At 37.6% G+C, this 18,705-nt stretch overlaps 1 protein-coding gene across 1 annotated transcript; it reads right to left on the bottom strand.

Moving 5' to 3' along the window:
* Window positions 1-2,204: 2,204 nt before the first annotated feature.
* Window positions 2,205-18,608, bottom strand: arhgef15b (Rho guanine nucleotide exchange factor 15b). The gene is made up of 16 exons (XM_055156410.1): window positions 18,287-18,608; window positions 13,581-14,053; window positions 9,194-10,228; window positions 9,041-9,095; window positions 8,860-8,939; window positions 8,441-8,688; window positions 6,799-6,959; window positions 6,280-6,432; window positions 6,061-6,190; window positions 5,695-5,769; window positions 5,488-5,580; window positions 5,263-5,417; window positions 4,532-4,699; window positions 4,030-4,115; window positions 3,552-3,656; window positions 2,205-2,964 (listed from the first exon to the last, which is right to left on the bottom strand). Exons 2-16 carry the CDS (start codon window positions 13,960-13,962, stop codon window positions 2,795-2,797), a joined length of 3,096 nt encoding a protein of 1,031 aa, XP_055012385.1. The 5' UTR covers window positions 13,963-14,053; window positions 18,287-18,608; the 3' UTR covers window positions 2,205-2,794.
* Window positions 18,609-18,705: the final 97 nt, after the last annotated feature.

Genomic DNA, 18,705 nt, shown 5'->3' with positions numbered 1-18,705 from the left:
AGCCACTTTTGGTCACTTATATGAACGCTACATGTAGATTAGTGGTCTACTTTAATTATCAATTTCTATTTTGACTATGGAATTTGTTACGTATGTCAGGATCTAATAAGTAAAAAATAAAGTTTTACGCTACCCTTATTAAAATACTGCAGGCCTACCTTTACGTATTTGGAGAACATAATTTCCCACCAGGGGGCGCTAATTACCCTCGAAAAGAAGGAAGCAGGTGCGCCGTGCTTTTATTTACTTTACGTCACGACATGTGTCTCATCAAGTTGAAGAAAACGGATTAACTGGAAGAAACGAGTGCAAAAGAACATGGAATCCGAAGACAGGTGTTGCTTCGTAAGTCGGCAACATTTACATTTCATAACATTTAAGGCAAAGTGAAAGTTATTCAATCTAATATCTTTTTGCAGAGTAAACGGAGAGTCCTGCCTCCTTATTCCAGCAGGACCCTGTACCACCCCTCCTTCATGTCTCTGTACTCAGACCCAAGGCTGATGCATCGCCATGGAGACAATCAAACAGGCAAAAAGGAATATATTGGGAAAAACTTATATTGTTTTCTTTTGTTATTTAAGTGAAAACAAGATTTCAGAGTATCTGTCTCATCATTTATTTGATTTTTTTTCCTCCTTTTCCCCCCACAGTCCACCCCATGATCCCACAAGAGTTCTTCTACACGGATCCAACAGTGATATGTGGGACCAGAATACCCAACCATGTGAATGAGCTGAAGGTAAGGGGAGCTTGGGGAAGTATTATGTATTCTGGCATTTAAACAATAGAAAAAATGTGATGTATAGGACATGATATATGAGCACCGGCCCTGCGCTCAAGGACAGGAACTCCCTAATTCACACCGGGACCCCCAAAATAACCATAACCAAATCCACTGCAAAAGGAAAAAAAGACACTTATAATAATTTCAAGTGGCAAAACATCTAAAAATACAGTTTAATTGCATTTATTTGAGAATTATTTCGAAAACAGTTTTTAAATTGTCATTTCGTGATCTCCTTGGGCATCCTGATCCCCACTTTGGGAACTACCTCTCTAAGGGAGCAGGGCTTATGGAGGGGCTTAGAGACCTTATATCATTTTAATGAGATCAGTTAGGACAGTCAGATTCAGGTCAATTAAAACAGTGCCTGGCCTGTACTGAGGGATGGAGGGAGGGATTAACTGGACCCCATGAAAAGTAATTGTTAGATTAGATTTAATAACATAGCATACCTGTTCTCTCAGGGACACAGTACCCCAACACCAGTTTTTAGTTTCTTTGCCTGTGGACATGTGCAATGTGACAAAAACAATCAGTTTTCTTAGAGCTTATTTTAATGGTTTTGATTTTATCATCATCATAGGTTTCCACTGATTAAGAGGGTAACTAAAGCAGAGGTCACACTGCCATTGGTTTAATCTTGTTTTGTCACCTTTTACACTGGCTTGTATTTCTGATTTATTTTAGGACTTTGATTGCTTCCAGCTCAACACTCCTCCACCGATCATGTCTGCATGTTTGGCTCCTCCAAACCACTCTGACCCATTCAGAACCGGGCAGCACCACATTAGAAACTTGGGCTGCTCTTCCTGGGAAATGGGCCCTATACCACCCCCTGTCAACCGTATGCGGGTAGTGCTCCAGCTAACACAAGAGGAGGATCAGACAATTACTAACCTTCTCAAACTCCATCATGGAGAAGAGAAGCTGTTCCAGTCAGAAGTTGAGACGCTGCAAGTGGACAGTGAATTCATCCACGCTCCACACAACACTTCAGCTCAGGCAAATGAACAAATGAACAGACATTTTGCACGATCAAGAGTGGATAGTCTGGGAAAGCTTAGAAAACTTTGGTCTGATAAAGAACTTGAAGTGGCAAACACACTTTTAACTCATTTCAGTGCAACAAGTGAAGGCAACAGTGTAAAATCAGACGGGTGCAACAATGTGCTACTTTCTGATATCAACAGAAATGTGAAGGATTTAACAGATTTTCCTGCTGATAGAGTATTGTCCAGATCTGAAGGAGATGCTTTGTGTGGGCTCTTGAATCTAGGACTTGCTCAAACTTAAAATATTGGTTTTATAATTTTGTACTGGTTCTGTTTGTGGAATTTTGTATTTTTAAGTGTTTAAATTCCCTTTTGTTTTGGTTGATGGTTAAATAAAGAGCCATGTTTGAGTCATAAATATAAAAACTGCATTTTTATTAAAAACACTACTACTTTGGAACTGGTTATTTACAACATTTACAAATTAAAACGACAAACTGCAGAGGGAGCTGTTCCACAATACCTGACAAAACTAGTATGCTCCTGAGTTGTACATGCATTTTAGTGTTTTGACGAAATAGATTTATATAAGTGTCCTCTTCCTTTGGGCATCTTTTTCATCACATTCTTTGCTCTCATGTGAAAATGGGTAAAATCAGCAACGGCTACATTTTCATTCAAAGGTGCACGATACCACCTGTTTGTGAAATATTCCTCAGTATAGTTCAGCAGGCAAAGGAATAACACATCTCCAACCAGGTGGCAGACCAAAAAAGTTACATAGTTCACCTTCAAGTTTGGGATTAACATTAATATAAAAATAAGGAAATATATTGTTGAAGAGTCTTCAGTTTGTTCTCCAATCCAATACCTTTTTTGCTCCTTGCTCACCTTCTTAAAAACGTCATTTTATTCATGCCAAAATTGCAATCGTGTCTTTTGGTACAGTTTTTCAGTTCCTTATAGAAACCATTGCTCTGGTAGAAGCGTGTTTGTTTAGCTTCAGTTGTTTGATTTAGTTCGCAGTTCGACTCCTGCTGTTGGTGAAGTTGCTTGCTGCTTGCATGACTCTGTAGCGTTCTCGCAGATTGCGTCTCCGCACGTGCTCATTGGTGATCTCTATGACGTTTTCTGCAGGGAACCAGCCTTTCTGACCATCGGAGAGGCGAATTCCTTGATACATGCCTGGGAATAAGAGAGGGCATAGAAAAGGAGTGGGAGAGAAAAAGAGGGGAGGTTTCTCTTTTGGGTCATGCAAGAAAGTCAAAACAAATCAATAAACTGCTCAGGTTAAGGGAGTGTGGATTTGATGAGATTTGGGGTATAAGCAAGCAGGGGGGAGTTAATTAATGGTAATCAGACATATACTGATATAACATTATGGATTATTACTTAATTTCAGCACTTGTGGATTCTATTTATTCATTTATTATAAACTTTTTCTCCTCAAAATAGTGAGCAAATACAATTCTAGTATCAAAAGCGAAATTTGAAATTTAAGGGAAATTTTCTGTCAGATCTAGTTTACTCAAGTACTAAATACATTTTTTAAAAGGCTACACATAAAATGCCTTAATCCCTTTTTTCCCCATTAATTCATGTTAGTAAACTACAGAATTTTTTTTTTATTTTAGATTTTTTCCTATTCACCTGCAGTGCCTCAGATTAATGTGCATTGCAGTTAGTTACATAACAAAGGTTGTTATAATTGTAAATCAGAAGGACAGAAAATTATGCTTTGCTTTTAAATAAAAACTGAAACACTTTCTTACCTTCACTGCCTTTTTTGACAACATTAATAATCTCAGTGGGCTCCAGGGAGATTTCGTCTGCCTGCTGAGCGATGTACTGCTCTATACACTGCACTTGTGGACAATCTGACACAAACAACAAATACAACATGACATTGTATTATTATATTAAAAAGTACACTATCACTTTTCTGGTGGAGGGTCAGCTACCTGCTTGGTTACCCATGAGATGTTATTGCTCTCCCTTGAATATTCTACAGTATAGCATTCAATTTATCCTTTTCCACAGAGACAAGCACATGATGACATCAGGCCAAGCTAGAGGTCAGATATGTGGAGTGAGTAACCTTGCTCACAGTAAGAATGCATGTTTTTCAAGGTATTTTTGAGGACTGTGTGTAATTAAATAAATCCAAGATAGATGTCATACTGTGTCACATTCCAGGCTGAGCAACAACAGCATTCCTTTAAATAATGAAGCATAGCATTGCACACTTACCCCAGTCTTCATAGATGACTTCACTATCATCCTCATCTGGTTTTGTGGGACTGGGGAAAGCTGCCATCCACCTCTCCATGTCTGAACTGTTGAATCGATTTAATAGTTTATAGATTAGATTATTTTATTTCCTGATAAATCCAAAATGATAACCTTTTGTTTTTATACAGATTCATATCAGTCCCGTCTCCACACCCTCTGTTGTGTCTCAAGTAAGGTTAAGTGTGATTGTGCAATCTCTTTTTTTTTTCTTTCAGTGAAACAAGCTCATTGGTCTTCTGTGATTTACACATAAACTCAAATACTCCCAAATCTTCCCTCAGATTAACAGAGTTTAATGTTTCACTCATTGATTCAGCAAAAACTTGTTATGTTTTTCAGCAATGTTTTTCAGTGTTTTCAACAGGGAAATTCACCGGCAATCAAACTCACATCTTCATAAAGTCTTGAATAACAGTAATACAGATCCTTCTGCTAGTACATGGGTAGATCTGCTACTTACGGTGTTGAAGCTTTTAGTAGCCGTTCCATCATGCGTTTCTGGTGATTTTCCAGTAGAATGAGATTGAAGCAGTTGTCGTAGATGGCACTGTTGCTACTGACATCATCTAGTCCCTGCACTTGCACCAATGAGCGATGGGCATAATCCGTGACTACATAGCGCTCTGAACTAAAAAACAGGAAAAACTGTGATAGTAACCATTTCTTTTCCAATTCTTCTTTTTAAAGGGCACATATTACGCCATTTTCTGATCTGTTATAATGTTGTTTTCTCATCACAAACACACCTGGAATTGTTTTATTTCATTCACATCCTGCATATTTAGTCTGAGTTCTTCTCTCAAACAGAAAACACTCTGCGATGTCATGTGGTAATACAGGAAGTGCTCCACTGTGTCTTTAAACTCTATTCATCGTCACTACAATCATTTGGATGATTTCACCCCTGGAATTGCCAATTTCTACTGAACTAAAGGTAAAGGAGCTAAGGTAAAAAGAGCTGTGAACATGAAAACTACTGCCTCGTGACATCACATGGTGTAACAGAGCATTTTGATCTTTGGAGAGCTTTGGTTACTCAAGCATGTGTGAATGAAACAAAAAATAACTCAAGGTAAGTTTTTGAGGAAGTAACAGCATTACAGAACAGCTCAAAGCTCAGAAGAGTAAATTTTGTGAAATATATGACCTTTAAACTATAAGGAAGTGTGTCTTTATGGTCCAGCTGCTAACCTCTTTTTTATGGTAATTAGGAGAAGATCATTAAAGAGGAACAGGTAGACAGGGCTGAACTTGACCCTCATGTTGAAGAGAGTTGCTCCTTTGGACATTTCCTGGAGCTCCCCCTTCTTCTCCAGGCGTCGTGTAGGGGAGATTATAGGGACAGCCTGTATGTGACACAGTTACTTAGTACAAAGTAAATGACAGAATCCATCTGAACCTCAATAGTGATCTGACCTTGAGCTTCTCAAACTCGAGAGTGTGTGAGATTTGTATGAGCTCCTCGGTTTGTTTCATCTTGCCAACTTCACTGTTGCACTCATCAATTATCTACAATTAAATAAGAGTAAAAAGTAAAAAAGTAAGGAAAGTAAAAAGTAAAGGAAGTAAAAACTCAAAAAAATTCGTAAAATGAAGAGCAACTAGAAGGACTTGAGTGTTTACTTTTGACACAGAAGCCAAAGCTTTGGAGGCAGTCTCCTCCTCTGCAGTTTTCTCCTTTGTTCGTTTAAGGATATTCTGAAACACCAAAGAACAACAACTAAGAATCAGCACCATTAAGACATATATTTCCAAGAATTTGAGCAAAGGTTTCTCTGTATGTTGTTAAAGTAAATAAATAGAAACAAAGTCAACTGGAAGGAACTGCTGAGAAGGTGAATGCATTGAATTTTATCTTTTAATATACGATACAGTGAAAGCAATAAAGAAAATTGACATCTTGTGGATTATTAAAATACTGAAACAAAGCCTTTTGATACTAAGCTACATATAATATAGCTACTGTATATGTTTTATTGCGTCACTCACCTCAATGAGCATTTTGAGTCGTGTGATCCTCTGAAAGGGAAGCAATAGAAAGGACACAAAAGGAAGACGCTGGCAATGAGGGGACTCCTGCAGACGATTAATAACTGCTGCAAACTGTGCGTTGTTCTTTCTGTAAATATACACAAAGTGACACTACAGTTCAGTTCTATCATTCATTGAATTCACAAATGGCATAAAGAAAATGTGTTAATTGTTTACATTAGATTGCTGTAGGTCTTCTCTTGGAAGATCTGGTTGCGAACATAGTCCACATAGGCGGGGAAGTTGTGCTGTGCATGGTAGTGAATGATGTCACAAATATCTGAGAAGACTATTTTCTCAAATATGCGATCTTCCAGGTCCTTCAGAAACCTGTTGAGAAAAAAACAACTGACATTAAATAGAAAGCAAAAGTCAGTAATATGCTTAACTATCAGCATAACAAAACCCTTAAAGGTGCACTGTATAAATTTATTGGTGGAGAATCTTCTACTGCTTGTCTCCATGGTGATATTATTGCTCTGCCTGGAATGTTTCACTGCATGGCTTTAAATGCATCTATCTGGCAATTATTGAATTATTTTGTTTTGTGTAAAAGAAATAACTTTAAAAGCTAAGTAATGAAATCAGGCTAAGTAATAAAATCTCCATGGATATAGGCAGATGGCAGACCCTCCACCAGAAAGTTACATAATGCCCTTAAGTGTGACTGTTTTTATCGGGTGCTAGTTTTCTTACCTCTCACTGACCTCTCGAATTTTCAGTATGTTGGAAAAAAGCACTTTCTTGTCTCTGATCACCATCGTTTCCTCGAGCTCCCGGTTTTCCAAGAAGTGTTCAGTCAAAACACGCAGAGACCGAAGATACGAAGTCTCCGATGTCAAGACCTCAAACATACTCTGCCAGAGAGATCAAAGTTGTGAGCTCAAGAAGTAGTATTTGGGCTGGTGTCTGCGTTGCCCAACCAGCTAGTCCAGACTTATATACTTTAAAACTACAGTATGAGTGTCATTTCATTATCAACAACAAAAGCACTCAGAGAGCGCAGACCTCCGCCAAGGACTACCCCCATTTTTTATATAAATTGCAATAAAATCAGTCTTCTGGATCAGATCCGGATCAGCATTTGGAATATAAAAGAGGATCCCATTGTCCATCCCTGAGTAAAATTTCATGGGGTTTGGTCAATAATTAACCGAGATATTGAGAAACAAAATTTTTGACCCCATTTACCACAATGTTAACTAAAATTTCAAAGTGATCCAGAATCCAGGATTTCTTCCGGATCACCCCCAAAATGAAATCAGTTCTTCCTTTTCACATTTCCAACAAATCCTGAAAATTTCATCAAAATCGGTCCATAACTTTTTGAGTTATGTTGCTAACAGACAAACAAACAAACAGACAAACGCCGGCAAAAACATAACCTCCTTGGCGGAGGTAATAACCGCAAGGCAATTGAAGTTTGTGGTTCAGTTTTCAAAATAAAAAAACTGGGACACCCACACTTACACGAGTGTGTAATTAAGAAGAATTGTTCTGCACTCGGCTCATTCATACCTAATATGTGAGTCAGTATAGACACATTTTCTTTTTTTTTTTTTTTTGGTTGTTTTTAAGCAGCTTTTCAGTATTTTATCTGAACAAATGACAATTTATGCCCCTTTTTACTGTTAGCAAATATTAAATTGGTCCAAAATAGGGACATCTGGGACATTTCTAGTGTAAAACTGGGACAAATCACTGGTTTTGGATAAATCTGCTGAGACAAGGAGCACAGGGTCCCAGGTAAATAGAAACATCTGGTCACCCTAGTTTTAATATTTATTATGCTTAAAATTTGCATTAGTGTTTGTATCGAGACACAAATCTTTACTTTTCTACACACAGAAGTGGCTTTCAGTGATGTAGTAATTTTATTTGTGTACTTTTTAACATGTTGTTAGTGACATCCACTTGCAGCTCGCTGTTCGCAGCCTTCTCCTGAAATATTTATTAATTTTAGCATGACTCAGCAAAAACCACAGAGATAAAATTGGACAGGAAGTAGTGATGCTAACAGTGAGGCTGCCGGGCACTATTGTATATGTGTATTACATATGCTGGAACTTCTAAAGCATATTCTATATATCTTTAATATTTTATTTTTTGCAACAGTAAAAGGTAGGTTCATATTCAGCCATACTCTTAAGTAAAGCTGATGGTAATCGCTTCCATAAACTTGGCATTGCCTCAAAGTGGTATTGGATAAAACATTATGGACCTCATATTATTACATTAAAATATAATTCAATACCCCGGAGCTCTGCACTACAGGCTAATGTGTGGAAAAAATATAGATTTTTTTCATTTATGGTAACCTTCTTTCCTGAATCCTCACCTCTTGGTATTTACACTGTTCGGGGCTGAGTTTCTCCAGAGCACCACTGTCCCGTACGGCTTGGAGGTCCTGCCACAGGGTGCTCTGGGCTGTGATGGGCACTGGACTGGATCTGTTACTCGAAGCAGGCCGACTGACACCTCCTTCCCCAAAGAAGTCCGTACTAGTTTTACTGATGTTAGGACATACAGTCTGCCGCCTGATCTCTTTGTTGATCACACTGTCACGGTACGTCTGGTACAAGGGCTCTGTCATGAAAGCAGCAACAATTTAATCAATGAAAGTAGTTTTAGGTATGTTATGCAATGAGGACAAAGAATGAAGAGTTTGGGACTGAAAGAAGACTATAAAAAAGTTGTAGCTCTCTATCTGAATCCTCATACACTGTATTAAGCTTTAAACTGTAACTTCAGATTTACCTTCTTTTTGTTTGAACTCCTGTAGTCTATCCAATGAAGCTCCCTTCTTCCTTAGTGATAGGGTTCTAACTGCTGGACGCCTGAGACAAAAATAAAATAGTTAACAAAGAAAAAATAAAACAGAATAGAGAAAAATATTACAAAAGTTTGGCTTCAGAAATCATTCTATATGTGCGCTTACGGTACATCTGCTGTGTCCTCACTTTCTTCCTCATGCTTCTCATTTTGTTCTTCTTCTATGGAACAATATAAAAAAAACAAATTAAATCTGGATTTCTAAATTGAATGGTTGTATCTGTAAATGATTTGACTATGAAATATAAAACATACAAACCTTTTCTCAAAGTGACTGGGAGGGATTGCACTGAGGCAGTGCTCAGTCTCCGAGAATCTGACTTGGGTGGTGGTGGTGGGGGTCTGTGAGGTACGAGAGGGCTTTTGGGAGGAGTGGTGATGCTTTGATGACTTGGGCCTCTTGGAGGGAGCAGGAAGGACTGTGCCTCTTCCACTGTGGGCTGCTGGAAGCCTCCCCGCATCAGCCGCGTCAGACTCTGAGCATCCGGTGATATGGGCATACGAGGCGGGATGGCAGGGGGCATATCTTCCACACTTGGACCAAAATCTGTCTGAAACTCTGACGTTGGATCTGAGGTGCTGTAGGACAGTTTTGATCGTCGCTCGGCTGGTTTTCTGACTCTGATCAAAGGGATGTTCAGGTCTTTGCCTTCAGATGTGCTCTGTTTACGGCTGGGGTCAACCACAGGGAGATTGACCTCATAAATGTTCTCCTCTTCAATCGGAGCATTTGTTTGGACGTTGGAAGGAGAGCGTGTGCGTTTTGGAGGAATTGGAGGAGACTCAGAGCGAAGTTCTGACAAAGTGCTAAACACAGAGTGAGGTCCTGGGTCTGAGCGTCTCCTGAGGCCATCACCAAGCACTATGTCCAGATTGTGCTGAAAAGTCGTTTTGTCATGTTTGAAAACCTCAGGCCCATCGTGAAACCCATCCACTTCTTCTTCTTCATTGTCAGTCTCATACTCTTGAACCTCTTCTTGACCCTCCTCCCCCTCCTCCTCTTCCTCTTCCTCCTCCTCCTCCTCCTCCTCCTGTCCCTCCTCCTCTCCTTCCTCCTCTGTGTCCTCGGCTCCATCCTCACCCATGTCTGGATCCTCTTCCTCTGGCTCCTCTTCCCCGTGGTCTTTCACAGAGTCTATAGGGACCCACATGAGCATCATGCCAGGGCGCTGCAGGTGGCACACACAGGTACAGCAGGGGTCACAGCAGGGACTGAGGGGAGTGTCCAGGCTGTGCTCTGAATCAGCATCTCCCCCTTTAAACACTCGCACCTCCACCTCTTTACCATCCGGCTCTGCATCAGACATAAACAGTATTCAAAACATAAAACAGTATTCAAAACAAAACCAGCATAAGAGAACCATTAAATTGCAAAACAACTTAGAAGCATTTAGAATTAGTGTTGTCGCAATACTAACATTTCAGACTCGATTTCGATACCACGATGGTAATAAAACAAACACTCTTTATTTGAAAAACAGAATTTAGTTTTCAGTATTAAATTACAGCACTTCCTTTTAAATTACCAGGTGGTCTTATATCTGTGTAATCCTTCAGTCGTCCGGGTATATTCCATAGAGGTCTGTGGGTGTCTATGTGCTTTTATACTTGTTCTGATACATCTTAAGATATTCTAAAGCTGTTCAGGAAAAGGTTCATTTCTGTCCTATGATTGAATGTGACTTTTTGATACTTGCTCAAATGATTAGTATGTAATTTTATCCTACTTTTAGCATTGATTAGTATCTGATTTTCTATTTTTGTTTCAAATAAGGCTATGCACAGTCATCACTGCCCCACTCCTTCACTGCAGCACTAAAAGCCCCACCTGTCTGCCTCTGAACTGGACAAACTGGACTGTCCTTTCAGCTCCACAAATAAAGCAACAGCAATTAAGTGATTTGTTCAAATATTTATGGAATGTTCTGCAAGTCTAAATAAGGAGATTGAAGTTACACGTAGAAAAAATACAATACTGACAATGGGAATAAATAAACAAGGAAATACTGATAAAAATGGTCACCAGAATCAGAAGGTTAAACAGGGTGCGTATTGTGCTATTTTCTGATTACGTTATAATCTCATACCGGGAGTTTCATTCACCCATTTTTAAACAGACAAACCCTGCATATTTAGGATGAGTTCTTCTCTCAGATAGAAAAATCTCTGTTCCACCTTGTGATGTTATGTGGTAATACAGGAAGTGCTCCAGTGTTTTCAAACTCCATACATCTTCACTAGAATCATTTTAATGATTTCAGCTCTGGAATTGCCAATCTCTACTGAACTACAGGTAAAAAGTAGCTGTTAACATGAAAACTACTGCTTCATGACATCACAATTCAGGGGACCAAGCATTTTCAGCTTTGGAGATGTAGAGAGACTAATAGTAAAGGTTTACTCAAACGTGTGAATGAAACAAAACACAACACTATGTATTTGTTTGATGAGCAATTGACCTTGTTATAATGGTACTTCTTCTTTAGCTTACTCAGAGCAATATTTGAATTCATGCTTGCTTGCTTCATGTTTGAGTAATCCTGTATTGTCACTTTCCATTGAAGGCTTAAGTGCTCAGAAAATGTATGCTTGCACCTACCACCTATGACACACATGGCTCTATTTTTAGTTACTATTACTTATTTATTTTTACATTTTAAGTCCTGGCCATACACATAAAGTTTAAAAATGTTGCAACACAATATTTCAAAAATAAAAACATGTCAAACAATATCTGCTATGAAAGGTTGCTACAAAGAAATTGCACCAGAGAATCGATACAGCCAATTAATTTAAAACATTATACAAGTCTACAAGTGTGTAATAATATATGTTAAATTTCACATCAGCTAATGCAGTGGTAGTTCCTGATTAGACAAAAGAATCAATACATTTATAATATCGACTAATCGGTCGATGGTTTCTTAGTCAACCAAAATTAGTTTGTATTAGTATTAGTTGACAAATGATTTTATTTAGATTATAAGGATTTAGATGGGACAACAGCAGAAAGGAGAAGTTAGTGAGTGAGTTATCTGAAGATTTGGTATTTTTTGATATTGATATGTTGAAGATTATTATTATTTTTTAAATATTTATTTATCAAAAGGCAAATTAAACTCATGATTCACAAGTTGTGTCTGTCTTTATATAAATATATTGTACTTTTTAATGCATAAATTATTATAAGCGAGTTAAACAAACTAGTACTAAAAAAGCTAAGTTAGTTCAGTTGTTTTCATTTTACTTGCTGATAATATTTTATTCCTGGATGTCTCAAAATTTGCATCAAATGGCCCATATTACATTATTATCTGAGTTCTGTTATAATGTTTCCTCATCACAAACACACCTAGTGTTTTGTTTCATTCACACGTTTAACACACAAATCCTGCGTATTTAGACTCAGTTCTTCTATCAAACAGAAAACACTCCTTGTGATACCATGTGGTCATTGGAAGTGCTCCACTGTGTTTTTAAACTCCATACACCTTTATTAGAATCATTTGGGGCTCTCAGCTTTCAGCTCTAGAATTGTCTGTTTCTACTGAACTAAAGGTAAAAAGTAGATGTTAACATAACCTTACAAGGTGGAACAGAGCGTTTTGAGCTTTGGAGGTGTAGACAGACTAATAACACAGGGTTACTCAAACATGTGTGAATGATACAAAACACAATTCCAGTTATGTTTTTGAGCAGGTAACAACATAATAACATGGCTCAAATCTCACAAGAATCAATGCTGCGTAATATAGGACCTTCAAGTAAAGCATAAATTGTTTTTGTATGAACTCCTGCACAGTGTAGTCCTGTGAGTTTGGGCCAGTTACACAGAAATATATAGTAGATTTGAGAGCTGTTGCCACACCCCATTTTTAGTCATCTAATCAATCAGCAGGACATGTCTTTAGACAACTACATCACAAAATTAAAATGTATACATAAATGCAACAAATACACACAGAATGTGACAGGCATTGTGTACAAGAGATTACTTACAATGTATTAAATGTTAGGCATAAAAACAAAGATTAGTTACAATGAATACTCTTAATACTCTTAGTAAATGCTTCCTAAGTATTCACTATGACATGCACCTGCCTGCACAGTAACCTCCACAAAACCAGTTAACAGACATTTTATTAGTCAGCAGCACCACACCTGCCAGAGTCAAACACCGCCCTGATCATACACCCTACAATCTAATAATGTATGTACATAAAAGAGCAGGGAGTCAAATCCTTTTTTTAGTAATATGGCTTAATGATCTGAATGCAAACCACAATGCACATTTGAGCAATAACATTTAAGAGAGGACTTATATTAAATGCTGATAGAGTTTTAGTTGTTCCCCTGCCATAGGAGTGCAGATGGAAACTATCTTTACCGAAATCTGGTGTAACGCCTCTCTTCTTCTAGGAGATTAATATGTTTGCTTATGGTCCCTGTTGAAATAAACCAATAAACTAAACTAAACTAAAAAATGCATGCATTTCAGATCAAGCATGTAGGTATATATATCAACTATTGCTCTGAAACACAATAATAATAATACCATACAGAGACAGGATATTACTAAAACAACTTTAAATAACTTTTCAATTATCATTTACCTTTAAGCCCCAAAAAAGTAAAACTGGCTTTACCTGATCGGTCTCTTTCCACAGGGGCACTAAGCACCTCATTTCCCCTCAGGCTTTGTTGTTTTTTGAGGATTTTGTTTCTCTTCATGGGCAGTGGAGGGGGCATTAGAGGCAAACTTAGACGCCCAGGTTTTGGCTTTATGGTTGGTGCTCTTGAAATCCGTCTGTAGATAGGTTCAGCTTTACCATTTATGTTTTTGGTACCCGGTACACTTGAAGCTTGCTCTTGTTTGCTGAATTTCGTCACCATACTTTTCACCATCCCTCCAGAGCGCCTCGCAGTGCTGCCCCTCTCCCCCAGCGGAGGAGAGTCCAGTGGCAGAGGCTTTGGGGGGATCTCTGGGCGAGGTGAGGGGGGTCGGGGGTATGTATCCACACTGGACATGGTTACTTCAGTTTAGTGATGCTTTCACTTCCTGCACTGACCACACAGGGGTCAAGTTCTGGAGTGTTAAGTCACTTTAGGCATTTCTCATCTGCAAAACAAGGAAATACACTCTCCTTACACAAAATCGACTTGAATTGATTTGAAGTCATGTTATACTGTTGTTACCTCATCAATAACATATCCGTTGTGTTTTGTTTCATTCACACATGCTGGCATATTCCTTTATTATTACTCTGTCTGCATCTCCAAAGCTCAAAATGCTCTTTTCCACCTTGTGACGTCAAGTCATGTAGTGGTAGCTTTCAAGTTAGCATCTACGGTTTACCTTCAGGTCAGCAGAGTTTGGCAATTCTAGTGTGTTTTCTGTTTGAGAGAAGGACTTAACCTAAATATGCAGGTTTTGCATGTGAATGAAGCAAAACACAACTCCAGGTATGTTTGTGATGAGGAACTATTATAACAAAGCAAAAAAGAGCGTAGTATGGACCCTTTAAAAATCACAAAGAAATTGTGCTAAAGTTAAATGGTAAGCTATAGCAATATAAAATTCCAGCCTTTCCTGTAAATTCGAATGCTTGATATAAATCTTAACTAGTATAAGACAACAACATTAACAAAACTACAATTATTTTGGGTTTAACATTACATTATGTTGTCCAGAAGTGTTTTTATTATAATTCTGGTCAAAATTAGTACTGGTATCAAGTTTGAAATTTTTGCATTTTGACAATAGTGTGATCCATATTTTTATTGCCTAATAACAGTGGGAAAAAATCCCACAATGTTTAAAGTGAGATTAATAATCAGCTAAGATCCTGAGCTGAGTCTTTAGACAAAAACTGAACTTTGCCCTAAAGCCTCACAACTACATTTGCGTAATCTTAATGCTATAATAAAGTATGAGTAGTAGGCTATAGCCTGCATTATAAACTAACTCAATAATATAGTTTTATAATTTACAGGAAATTCCACTCAAAGTCCATCTACCGGTACTCTCCTCATGAACCTTTTATGAATCATAATGGAGACAGACTCAGCAGTATTAGATATTGATGTATTGTTTAGAGAAATGGCCATAACACTCTGGGCAAGTAGTAAACTGACAAAATAACATTCAGGTTTTACAAGTTTAATACGACATTGCACAATACTCTAAAGCACAAATAATTATAGTTTCAGTGACCACTGATTACATAACTGCTTCACACTGACTGATCTGGCCCTAATTAATTTTGTAACTAAGCAACAGAAAACAATTATTGATAACCTTTTTATGAATTTATTTATTTTAATAATGTTGAGAGAAAATTAATATTAACCCCCTAAAACCAACAGACATAGTAGTGCACTTCAGCATGCACTGATTTCCGCTCCCAAACAGGAGCATTCCCAAGTCAAATTATTTATGCTAGAGCAGCCACACAGGTCAAATACTCCAACCACTGTGTATAAATAGAATCACGGTGACGCCAAAGTGAAATCATACTACGAACAGATGACCAAATATTTAAGCTGCAGATTCTTCGTCTATATTTTTACAACTCTGACAGCTGATGTAATACCAACTAACTCTGAGTTAGTCATATGATGAGTCACACAGACTGGCAATCTCAGTTCCTGGAGCAAGTGTTGGCATGAAATCTAACAGGATCCAAGAAACAAATACAGGTAGGAGTTGTTGTAAACAACTGGACTAATGGTCAATGAAATGTAATATTAAGTAGCGAAACTAAAATTTATTTTACAATGCAATAAGTCCTTACCATTATAGCTATTATAAAATTGCAAGACATATAAAATTACAAGACCAGAAAACCCCATAAACCGATAAACTAAGAGGATTATTGTAAAAGGTAGGTTCAAAAGTTCAGATATAAGATTTCATGCACTTTCATTTTGGGAGGTTAATAATAGATGAGACTTTAAAAAAAATTTTATTATAGACTTTGGGTTTTTTTGTACATATATATTTATATAATTATGCCTTATTATGCCAGTCTGTTTTTTTTACTTTTTTACTACTTTGAATTTAGAATGCATTATTACCATTTATATTTTTGCTTTTTGTTATTATAATATATTGTTATTCACAATATATCATAATAACTTATTATAATAATTTGTGTGCTACTTTGTCCAAATAACTTTCAGTTTGTCTAAGTCTGAGTCAAAAAGTCAGACACAAGATTTCATGCCCTTTCATATTGGGAGGTTAATAATAGAATGAATCCCGAGACTTTTAAAAAATGTAATCAGTATGTAGTGCAAAATGCCAGCAGGTGAACAAAGCCAAGCACCTAACAGCTTGGATGGGTATGTGACGTTTCTTTCAGCAGAGTGTTCCAGAGTCAATACCGCCGTCAGGCACTGGCTGTTTGTAACCAAAGAAAGCACACAAGCCTGTTAGACCAGTCTCAGAGACATGTAAGCACTGCTTCATCAGTTTAGGTTTTTAAGTCAATTCAGGTGGTCATGAGAAAGTTCATATTTCATTATCAATCTGATTCTGATAAGAAAATAGTATATTCATGTTACAATTACATCAAACCAGTGATGGAACTGTACTTAAGTATAAATTTTAGGTATCTGTATGTTACTTAAGTAAATTTTTATGAGGATACTTTCTACTTTGACTTCACTACATCTGAGAGTAGGTATCTGCACTTTCTAGTCCACTACATTTTTGACCAGGACTGAAAAGTAAAAGTGTTTTTCATTATAGCTTGAGACCTGCTGAAAATCCTGAGGGTTTATTTTTAACATGTTCATAATTTGAGCAAACAAAAATATACAAATAAAAACAGCAAGGGGAAAAAAAGTAGTTGATTCAATTGTTCTGTTGAACAAAATCACTACATTTAAAGCCTTATATGATCTAAAAAAAAAAAAATGTGTGAAATACTTTTACTTTTTACTCTTTAAGTACAATCTTACACAGGTACTTTAATACTTTTACAAAAGTAGATTTTTTTCATGTGAACAAAATTTTGTATTTCTTCCACTACTGCATCACATAATACCTACGCCTGTCATAATAAATACTGTATCAACCTGAGCTGTAGAGGGTTGAATAAATAACTGCTATGACTCATTAATGATACAAACAAGCATTTCATTGTGCTATTTGGTTTATACAGCTCATGTTTTTCAGACAATATATGGTAGTTTACATTATTTTAAGGGGAAATAATTTTGCTTTATGGCTTTTGTGTCAGTGGCATGAATTACTTTCAATATTATTATTTCTTCAGCAATATATCACACTTCAAAAGTTGTGATCATGAACTAATATACCAAACATACATTGTTTACAGTGGCTACGACAGCATATAAGGGTATAACGTAAAGGGACACTTTTGCCTCCAGGTCAAAGCCATTGTCCACAGGGTGACATTAAAACCGCTTAAAAATGGGTGTGTTCACTGGAAAAGCATTTATAGACAACATGGCTATTGTGTCTCTATGCCACTCTAGACTAATACACTTGATGCCCCTGATTCTTGACTGCACCCCCTCCTCTTTTGTCTCCTTAGCCTGTATTGACCTGGTTAATATAATAGTTCAATAGCTGATTGTCCAGTCTGGAGGATTTCACTGCGAGGCTGGGTCAGTGGGTCATTTTGCACAGTATAAGAAACGGTTTACAAGCATAAGTCAAGTAGGTCTGTATTACTGTACCATCAGCCTAATGGGTTGGTGGGTACAGGGGGGCTTTAGTGTTTGGCTAATATCCACCAACGCACATGTGATGACAGTGGAAGCTCCACGTTGGCCAGGAAGAGCGGATGGAAAGGTTTGATGGAAAAAGGAAAACACACAGCCACAGGGAATACAAGATAATATTCATTTCAGGTTGGTCAGGCCATAAACTGTGGATGACCTATGATCGTTAAGGCATAGATAAAAAGGGTGTGAGACGAAATGGGTAGTATGACGCATATATTTGCAAAGGAGACATTTATTAAGGGATTGATTTAGAATAACAAAATCTATGAGTCATCCCATTTTTGTATGATTGTCCTAGCCCTAGAAATATGTTTTGTCTATTAGGTTTAATGGTCATTCACAGTCACTCGCTAATTACTTAAAGGAACCTATGGTAAAAGTTAATTAACTTGATTACAGAAGTCAAACAGGTATTTTTATACATCACTATGATCAAAACTGATTAGGAATGAAACAACTAATTAACTTATCCTTTATGCATAATGATGTGCGTTGCTCAGTATGCGAACATTGCATACTACTTCCTTTAAGGGAACAGGTGCCAAAGGTCCCACCCGTACACACATGACACTCCAAATACCAATCTATAACTTACCAATATTGTCCAGATTTTTCCAAATATCTGCTCTGTGCTGTAATTTTAGCAGATCACCATCGTTAGCTCCGAGAAAACGCAGTATTCGGATCACAGAAAAAATCAAATGTAGCTCCTGATAAGTTCTAACTTCAGCCTCGAGAAGGTGAACGTAGACATGAAAAATAAAGACTAAAGCTCCTTTTTCGGCGAAATACAGCCATCAGTCCAGTACGCTATTGCTGTTTTGACAGTACCCTCGTGTGGGCACCCATCATCCCCCTTGTTGTCTTCTTTGTTACCGCGGGAGCTCGAGTGGATCCAGGAGCGAGCAGGAGGCAGTGGATCCTCTCCCACTCTGGGCTCCGGCAAAACGACCCAACAACAGCGCTCAGCATCCCGGAAGTAAGACAAAATAAAAGTCACGACGTGGTTCAGTT

Source organism: Boleophthalmus pectinirostris, unplaced genomic scaffold, assembly GCF_026225935.1.
Source record: "Boleophthalmus pectinirostris isolate CB_2022bp ecotype Guang Dong unplaced genomic scaffold, ASM2622593v1 HiC_scaffold_20, whole genome shotgun sequence".
Classification (NCBI taxonomy): domain Eukaryota; kingdom Metazoa; phylum Chordata; class Actinopteri; order Gobiiformes; family Gobiidae; genus Boleophthalmus; species Boleophthalmus pectinirostris.
This window is presented reverse-complemented; position numbering and strand designations above follow the sequence as displayed.

Excerpts from the sequence above, each read along its gene's own strand:
- arhgef15b (XM_055156410.1), bottom strand. The coding sequence starts at position 13,962 with ATGTCCAGTGTGGATACATACCCCCGACCCCCCTCACCTCGCCCAGAG. Across the intron at positions 10,229-13,580 it reads TGTGGAAAGAGACCGATCAG|AGCCGGATGGTAAAGAGGTG; the intron begins GTAAAGCCAGTT and ends TGTCTGATGCAG. Across the intron at positions 3,657-4,029 it reads AGTCATCTATGAAGACTGGG|ATTGTCCACAAGTGCAGTGT; the intron begins GTAAGTGTGCAA and ends TGTTTGTGTCAG.